Source organism: Pundamilia nyererei, unplaced genomic scaffold (assembly GCF_000239375.1).
Source record: "Pundamilia nyererei isolate P.nyererei 1_Seehausen unplaced genomic scaffold, PunNye1.0 scaffold00506, whole genome shotgun sequence".
Classification (NCBI taxonomy): Eukaryota; Metazoa; Chordata; class Actinopteri; order Cichliformes; family Cichlidae; genus Pundamilia; species Pundamilia nyererei.
Window position 1 is genome coordinate 118159 of NW_005187907.1, and position 10154 is coordinate 128312.

The 10154-nt window shown below is 40.2% G+C and overlaps 1 protein-coding gene across 1 annotated transcript in view; it reads right to left on the reverse strand.

The window, feature by feature from the left end:
* col13a1 (collagen, type XIII, alpha 1) overlaps positions 1-10154 on the reverse strand; it is a 117384-nt gene that overhangs the window by 102823 nt on the left and 4407 nt on the right. Inside the window, exon 2 of the mRNA XM_013916199.1 lies at positions 4885-4954. Within this exon, the coding sequence (XP_013771653.1) occupies positions 4885-4954 (70 nt within the window). The remainder of the gene's footprint in view (positions 1-4884; positions 4955-10154) is intronic.

Here is a 10154-nt window from a genome sequence, read left to right on the forward strand (position 1 = left end):
GCGAATTAGGGTAATTTACATCTGGCTCTGTATTTAGATTATGTAATTATCTTATATTTTATATATTTGTAATTTATATTTTATTGTGATTTTATTTGTACTGCGATTTTACTGGAAAGCACTTTCGTGTACTTCGGTCTTAAAAATGTGCTATATAAATAAATTTTGATTGATTGATTGATTGATATATAACCAGGAAGGGAAACAATTAAGGTGTCCATCGTAGGCAGACCTTCATTCAGAAGACGAGAGTTTACAGTTTGTGACACGCCAAATATTCCAAAGCCTTGTGTTATAGTTTCCGTGTAATAAATATACATTTTAGTATCTCTTCATGGTTTTTCTTACTTTGCCGTCATGTGTAAGGGGTGCTTGTTTTTTTAATGTAGTCATCTGTTGATTTTTGTTTTTTGTCTCTCTTGAAAACGAGATTTTCATCTCCACGAGCTTGTTTAAATAAAGGAGTTAATGATAATAATAATAATAATAATAATAATAGTGATCGTCTTTGGGGTACACTGCTATCGTCACTTTTGTGTCAGCTTGTCTAACTGATGCCAAAGTTCATTCAGTTCTTGATTAACTTTTTACCCAATTGGCTGTTCTTGCTGAAAACCTTGTGTAACATATACAAAGTGTATTATTTGTCCTGAAACATAACAATGACTTGATTTCATTCACAAATATAGAAACACAAGCAGTCATCAAGTTGTGTTTATGTGATAATGATGTAAACTTCCTCTGATCGTTGCTAAACAGACCTTTACAAGCTTATTTCAAGCGGCACAATGTATATTTACTTTGCCTGTAGCTCAATATCATTACATAACAATGTAGCATATTTTCCTGAAAGAACAACAAATAAAAGAAGCAAGGTGTAATGACTCGGTGGTCCCTGCTTTTTGGACTTTTGAACTCTATTCAGTTTGTTCAGTTGAACGACTGTTGAATTTGAATTACTTTGTCAGGCATAACATTATGACCACCTACTACCAGAACAGCTGTACAGTCCTGTAAGGTGCAAGGTGGGGCCTCAGTGGATCAGGCTTGTGTCTCACACATCCTACTGATGCGCAATGTGATCGAAATCTGGAAAGTTTCAAGGGCAACACCTCAAACTCATCGCTGTGCTTGTCGAAACAATCCTTGGCCAGTTTTGCTTTGTGGTGGAGCACATTATCAACGGCCATCAGGTAAAACCATTGTTATTCAAGGGTGTACATGGTCTGCAACAAATATCAGGTAGATGATACGTATCAAACTAACATCAATAGTAATGGCAGGACCCAAGGGTTCCCAGCAGAACGTAGCCCAAAACATCACATTGCCTCGGTCCCACTGTGCATCCTTTTGCACTTTTGACTCAAAGCACTTTCCTCATTCACCCATTCATCACAATCTGGCCTTTCAAACTCACTCAGATCCTTAGGCCTGCCCATTTCTCTGCTTCTCTATTATATTACCTTCAACAGGTGCCACAATGAAGAGTTAATGAGTGTTATTATTTCACCTGTAAGTGATCACAATGTTCCCAAAAGTCAGGAGAAAGCTTTATGTTCAGAATAAAAGCCTTTTATTAATAATTAAAAGTTGCCAATACTACTAATAAGGACAACAAAAATCCCCAATCAACTTTTACATAAATAAATGATAATATAATATAATATAATATAATATACACTTGAGGAAAAACACTAATGGATAAATAATAAGTTCCTAATCCCACAGATGAACTCCAACTAAACTGTTCTGGACTGCAGCGAGCCACAGCACTGGGACACCAGCTCTGGACCAGCTTCAGTTTCTGGTTGGTGCTCTGACTGTCTCACAGTTTCAAAATAAGAAAGAAGGGACTGTTCTACGACTGTTCTAACAGCTCTCAATCACACAGACATCCATACAGCTATTACATGTATGTATGCCTAAAGGTTTTCTAAGTCCCACAACCTCACACGCCGATGGAACACTGGGGGTAACTTAGGTTTCACCATCTCGCCCAACGATACTCTGGTATCTGGACAGGAGACTAAGGAATCAACCTTCCGCTTAGTAGACAACCCGCTCTACCACCTGAGCCACAGCTCTCCCAGGTATGATCTATGTATAGGAAACACTAAATTTACTGCAAAACTAATTACAGAGTACAACAAAAAAGACAGAATCCAACACTTGTGACATACCAATGCTTTATCATTATCGCGTTGGATTCTGTAACTTCTACTCTTCATTGTCTAAAAGGAGCCTCTCAAGGAGGCGGCACGTATCGTATATAGTTTTATTTATCAAGCAAATCAGACTGCCGATCACACTAATGATGCAGAAGTCTCAAAAACGGACAAAAGCGCAGGTATCAAATATGACACATTAGGTGTTAAAGACAGAAAAATGAACCTGAAATAGAAAGATAAGTGAGGAGAGTCTGTTTGTGGGCTTGTCATTATCTAAACTGTGCTCTGACACGCTGATGAGGTCATTATTTGTCTCAGCTGTAAACAGTACGGTAAACAGAATTCCTTCCCCGTTTTGTTGTTTTTATCCTTGATTGTTATTAATAGACACTCTTATGTTCAAATATGCAAATTTTCCTTGATCATTTTCCCCTGGAGAGTAAACCAGACTCTCACTGAACATTCAGACTCTGGATAAAAGGCTTATTTAGCCATTAGCAATGTGTCTGACGATATCTGCTGGCCTTCATTGGCTCCTTGTGAAATGCAGAATCTAATTTTAAGTCCTTCTTTTCACATATGAGGTCTTGAATAATCATGCCTAGCTATCCTAAACACCTTTATAGTGCACCCCAATGAAGCACTTTGCTCTCAGTCTGCTGGCTTACTTCTGACCCACCCTTGGTTATGTTAAAATCAGCTTGTTTTGCTGAGGCCTTCCCATGATGGAGTAATTCTCCTCTCACCGCTCTTCACTCACCATGTGTTTGGTTTCTGTAGGTATTACATACATTTCAGTAACTGTGTTTAATACTTCTCCTGTGCGTCATATTTCATTATTACACATCACCTAATTTATGGACATCTATGGTTTAATGTTTTGCATGTGTGGACTGGATGGGTTGTTACCAACACCTGATGAGAACTTCAGGTTAACTTTAGAAATATATTTACGTGTGCAATACTAATTTTAAACACTGTACTCGGATTATCATTATCATCATATTTATTTATAAGGCACTTATACATAAGTTAACTTATACATAAGATATAAATAAAAGCCAAATTAAAGAAAAAAGTAACATAATTAATTAGTTCTTTTTCTTGTAATTAAATTACTTATTAACTAAGTCTCACTGAGGCCAAAAGCCAAAGAATAAAAATGTGTTTCAAGACATGTTTTAAAAGTGGACAGTGAAGGGGCCTCTCTAACATGCAAGGGCGAGTTATTCCATTATTTAGGAGCCACGATAGAAAAGGCCCGCCCCCTCTGAACTTCCTCCTGGATCTTTGTACTTCCAGGAGCATGATGAAGAGATGTAGGGATGAGGAAGCTCAGATAGGTACGGTGGGGCAAGATTGTGAAAGTGTTTAAGAACAATCATAAGATTTTTAAAATGAACTCTAAAAGACACAGGCAGCCAGTGAGGCCAGCACAGGTTATATGCTCTCTTTTACAGGTTCCTGTTTGCAGTCGTGCAGCTGCAGACGTGAGAGCAACTGACTGAGCCCCACATAAAGTGAGTTACAGTCGTCCAGACAAGAAGAAATAAAAGCATGGATCACTGTTTCAAAGTGCTGCCTCAAAAGAAAAGATTTCACTGCTGCCAGTCAGCTTAAATGATAAAAAACTGGACTTCACTGCTGCTCTAATTTGGCTGTCCAATTTAAAATCACCGTTTAAAATAAACTTCCAGGAGTCCCAAGGTTCTGCAGAGGAGGACTCAGAGGGACCACTGGGTCCAAACACCAGCACCTCTGTTGGCTTTGAGCTTTTTAAATGTTAATGAAAATAAAACCAAGCTTTAATGTCATCTAGACATGTCAAGAGAGGTTTTATGGAGATCCATCCTAAATACATTTGGCAGCCATCAGTGTAACAATGAAAAGAGATCTGATGCCATCTAAGGATGGAACCCAGAGGCAATACATGCAGTAAAAAGAGCAGTGGGCCTAAAATTGAGCCCTTTGGGATTAAAGAATATGCTTTTGTTTGTTTTCATCTAGGTCTCCGAGTTCTGCCTCTCAGTTGGCCCTGAAAATAATCAAATCATGGCAGCCATTTGGATGTAGTGGATATGTGGTTGGTGCTGAGTGGCACCAACCACATATTAAGCTGAAGAACACAAGACCAAAGTTCCAGATGGACAACAAGTTGTACCACAGTAAAACACACCAGACCTTACTGTTTACTCAAAACAAGGCAATAGTTCAGATCCACACTCTCAGGAAATAAAGTAGCTAATGTACTTTCAGGCAAGATAATCACTCTCTAAAGTACTACCCTTGTACCCTCGACAGTGGGCAGTTATTTAAGCCTTTGTACAAATAACTGTCTCCTCTTATAGAGCTATACTAGTAATTTAAGGTGATGCTTGCAGGTGCCCTTCGATACACTAGTGACCTGTCCAGGTTGTATCCCAGCTGGGAAACTCTGCAGCTCCTCGTTTTACTTACAGCTAGTTATCAGCATTACGTCCATGAAGCTGAATAACAAAAGCTTCTCTTAATAACTAATGAAAGCACATGTTATAGCGTCATATTCTGGATGTCCACTGTCAACGCAGAATAAAAGTATCAATAACAGCAATATCAAAACAACAACTATGAAGCTACAGTAAGCTGCAGTTTCTTATGTTGAATAATGGTGACAAATGAAATCAAGTCCATCAGAAAGTAAGCAACCGGTGGATAAGGGAATAACTGAGGAACGTACCTGGGGGACACAGGCAGCTGTGGGAAACTTCTCTCACATCCCGCGTCTTTGGTAGTCGCGCTGCAAGCTTCTGTGTGAGACAAAGAACAGAGGAATGTTAAACTGAAGGTTACTGTTGTTCACTCAACTGAACATCTCACTGAAACTACTGCAGTTCTCAGTGACAGCCATTCTTATGAAGTCTGAAGATGAGATAAAAAAAGCCTCTACAAAAACAAAAGTCATCAGCTGTCTACAACAACTTGAGGGTGGGGGGAGCTATTGACTGCCCCACAGACCACCACCTTATGCTATAGCGAAGATCTAAACATAAGTCGACCTATTGTTAGCAGGATTAACTCAGCCACCTGCAACATTTCCAAGCACATCACCAACATCTTAAATCCCCTCATGGAGAGCACACCCCATCACATCAAACACTCGACTGACGCTCTGCAAACTTGAGCTGAATCCAGATGGTGTCCTTCCATAGTGATGTGGTCTCATCACTTATATACCTGAAGCAGTGGAGACCATCAGATAACTGACAGTTCCCTAGAAAACAGACCCAGCTGTACCCCCAGTCAGATTTGTTACAGCACTGCCTCACCACCACACTTTTGTAACCCATTGTAGCCAACTTTTACATGGAGGAAGTGGAAAGTGACACCCTTGGCTCCTTCAAGCAGACAGCACCTAACCACTGGGAAAGATGTTCTGTTTTCAAAAATAAAAACCCAATAAGTAAAATCCTTCACTGCTCCCATCAACTCTTGACATATAAAGTTCACCAGGGAAGACACAAAGATGTACAGTTTGTGTGCACTGAAGACGACTGAAGTTTACCAGAAGCCCACACACACAGAACACTACCTAATATTTGAGTCCCACCACCCTGTGGAACACAAACTTGGGGTAATCAGGACCCTGCAACGTCAGGCAGAAAACATTTCTGCTAAACCATACGGAAAAGAAAAGACAAACAACTCGTAAAACTCACAACTTCAACAAATCAGCAAAGATGCACAGGGAAGAAAGTCAGACAACATGTTCCTTATGTAGCAGGTTTATCAGGAGACATCCCAGTGCACCCAGCTACACCCTCAGACAAAATCCCACACACAATCTGAAGCACCCTGCAAGTGTACCTAAGAAAGTGGCGCAGTGTGCTTTTACATTACTGTGGTGTCATTCCACAGAGCATACAGTTCTACCATGCTTGATCCTTAAAAGCATCCATGCTCTACTTGAATTCACAACCTTACCTGGAATATTTTAGGAACTGTCCAAAATTTTTAAAATCTGAATAGAAGCATTCATCGCACAAAAGAGCCGCTCGAACAGCATCTCTACGACAAACGGTGTGAGACTAGTTAGTAAGTTAAAATTAAAAATCGTACAGGAAATGGTTTAGCAGTATATTTTCCAAGCTCCTTAGCAGTGACAACCGACAAGTTGTGTGGCATTTCCCCGTCACTCTACAACAGACATAACGAAGGTTAACCAGCTGGTTAGCTGCACAGAGATAACCCCAAGTCATTAAAATTTAGCAACCAAGCAAACAGCTCCAAGAACGTCTGTCAAAACTGACTCAAGCCAGATTCAGCTGAGCTACGAGAACATGGAGTAGCTGCAGCAGTCGCAAAGCAGGCGCTGGTGTGCGCGATGGCTTCTTTGTGCATGCGTGTGCTGAGCTTGACTTCATGCCATAGACTGTCCTTACGAGGGAAGAATTATAAGAAACTTTGATCAGAGGCTTGATCACTTGATTATGACGACATGATGCATAAAAGAGAAATGTCATTATTCCCCCGTATTTCAAGGTCACTGTACCAGCTAACAGAAGGCGAGAGGCACCCTGGAAGGTGGCCAGTCTCACACTGACAGACAGACACAGGCACATTCATACCTACGGACAATTTAGAGTCACCAGCTAACCTAACCCCGGTAACTACATGGCCGGCTAGCAACAGTGCCAATCACCACACCCACATTAAATCCAATTAAACCTAAATGGTTTATGAAAAGATGACAGAGGGGGAAACATCATATTTACAGCTCGATATTTACAGAACAGAGATGAAGCGCATTTATAGAACAGGTACGTTGTGGTCACAGTATTTCAGCATCTAGCTAACACTATAGGAACGAGTGAGGATAAAGAGCTTAATGCTTTTAAAGTGGCAAGTTTCTAACAACTTAACAAACATTGTGCAGTTTGTCACACAATATGCGCACCAATTTAAAGACAGCAGTTGTGTTTCCCAGGAAGTCAAAAGACTTTGACATAACGTCGCTTCAGAGATGAAGCAAAATGTAAGAAAGACAGGACCAGAAAGAAGAAGGTAGGAGTGGTAATGTCCTTATTTAGTTTTTTAAACAGACACAGTGTACATTATATACAATTTTGGGGTTATTGTTGTGAAACATCTTGCAAGCTGAGATATACTAACTTCATCTTATTGAAAGGTTGCATGAAAATACCAGGCGCACAGTTATTAGTGGTCCTATGAGTTTACATGAATGCATTATGCTGAACTGTTGCAGAACAGCTGTGGTGTTCTTATCAAGTGCACCAGACGTTCATCTGAATTTAAGCTAATCGTGCTGAGTGGATTCACCCACTCGGTTTGGAAATTCACCACAATAGCTCCCGATAGCTCAGCTCAGTTCAACATCTGCTCACAAGAGACTTTGTGTGAGTTATTTCAAAGAATCTGTAGGGTCATTCATCTCAAATCATCAAATTTCAGAACATTTTTCTGATCAACTACCTCTGATTTCTCTGAAAAATGTAACAATGCAGCATTTTCATACATAAGAGACTTTATTTGAAGCATTTCTTCCACTGGTCATCACCAAACCTCACCAAAGTCAGCTGTGGCAACTCCAGCTTTAGGGTTGGGATGAGTTAAGGATAGGGGGTTGGCTCTGACTATCAATCACGCCGTGTGGACACAGCAACCGGCTTTGCATGAATACTGACGTGACATGAGCTACTGGTCCCTTTTTCATGTCATGTCTTGCTCGTTTTGCTATCGTGTGTACAAAAAGAATTCACATCAATAGGTAGGTAGGTAGCATCACAAAACCTTTATCATAAAAATGAAAGTTTTGTGACTGTTGTGAAAATCAGACTTGTTGTGAAAATCAAAGCTATTGAATAGCTTTGATTTTTTTAAATGCTTATATCATTTGACACTGAACAAAATACACAACCATCCGAGTACATTCTCGACATCACAGCTTTGGGTCTCGCTGGTGTTGGTTACTGGCAGACGAATGCCAGGAAGGCATTTAGATGCCTGCAACAGGTGTTGAAGGGGATGTTATGAAGATACTGTGATTCTGACCACTGCTTCAGTAGTGCCTGTTAGTTTGGTGTCCACTTTAGTTATCGTGTAAACGGGCAAATGTGTCACATGAGCATAACTAAGGTTGTTATATAAGGGTGAAAACTTTCAGCGTGCTGAAGTTCAAAACTGCATATAACGACTCCTCATTGTTAGACGGAGCCTGAGTCCAATTTACGGCAGTTTCACTGTTCAATGATCTAATAAGTGCTTTGTTTCAAACTTTAAGAAGCATAATGGCTGGAGAGCAGCCCAATGTCAGTAAACTGCGTCCTGCAGGCATTCTGTGAGTGCTTTATTCCTTAAGTAGAGGGTTACATGTGAAACTGAGAGATCACACTGCCATGAAATAACCAAACTTTAGCGCTCATGTCCTTCAAAACTATCATGTGGAAGCAATTGTAGGACTGCACTCAAAATTCTCTTAGCCCACTTCATATTATTCATGAATCCTTTCAGGAATTTATTCGGTTGATATTGGCAGACCCCACTCACAACTGGAGAAATCTTTAGCGTCTTTAAGGGAGCCAGGCAGCCTGCCACAATACTTAAAGACACAGCTTCTAGGCTACATAATGGGAATAATAGAGAGTGAAGAATCAGTTCGTCTGCAGCAATCAGCTCTGCCCATGTCAAAGGTCACAGAAACAGGAGTCTGTCAGAGGCACTGCCTTTAAAATTCCTGACATTAATATTCTCCTACACTCGAATGCATCTCCATTCATCCTAACACGTATCTGCACAGTCTGCTTTTGTAGTCTTGCCTCTGCACACTACCAACAATCGCAGTGAGAGTGAAGTGCACGCTCTCAACTTTAATTCAACTAGTTTAACAAAACTGTTGCATTTAGAGTTTAGTAATTACAGCCAGAGTGTTCTCATTTCCTTTGCAGGGTTTTAACCCCTGCAGGACTTAACACGAAGCTTATTTTGACTCTGCCAGAGTATCTTTGGATCGGCCTTTCACTCCAACAACAGGAGGTGGTGCTGCTCTACTCACTGCCACAGCTGTGTTTCTGACATCGTCTATAGTTTTAGGATTACTCATTATTAATAATAATAATAATAATAATAATAAATACTTTATTGATCCCCGTGGGGAAATTCCTCTCACTCAGTGAAGCAGTGGGCAGCCATTGGGCGCCCGGGGAGCGGTGTGTAGGGACGGTACCTTGCTCAGGGGTACCTCAGGGTAGCTATTCAGGGAAATCGAACCCCCGACCTTCCGATCATGGGGCCACCACTCATTATAGCATTATTGCTACTGCTTAATAATAATACTGCGTATTATATCACTTTTGTGATTCATTTTAATACTCTGGTTCAAAGGTTTTGTGCTGTGAAAGCGACAGTCTAACAGATATATGTTGCTCGAATATGTGTCCAACCCTGATTTTAACACATGTACAGGACTCATTGACGGACTGTTATGAAAACAATCATTTTCTTTGTCATAAACTAAACTTTATGACAAAGTTCAAATGAGGGATTTTTGCTTGTCTCGTTTCAAAGCTTGTTGCTCAGCTGCAGCGTTTCATTTGCACTGAAACTGTCAGCCAACGGTGTTTACATGGGCACATAAACATATTAATAGCGACGATTGTCAAAAATAATGATTAGTACTAAAAAATATTAATACATTTTGTATGAATGATTTTGTATGAATATTGTGCTGAATGATGGAGTATAAGATAGACTTGAGATAGACTGGCCGACCTACACATTAACCCCACAGCGGTCATTTGGCCGTGGACATCCATCACAGATGCATTTATGAAAGTCTGCATCTACTGAGTCAGCAGAGGGTAGGCAGAATTTATGTACACTCAACAAAAATATAAATGCAACACCTTTGTTACTGCTCCCATTCCCCATGGGATGGACGTAGAGACCTAAAATTCATTCCAAATACACAATATAACCATCCCTCCCAAACAG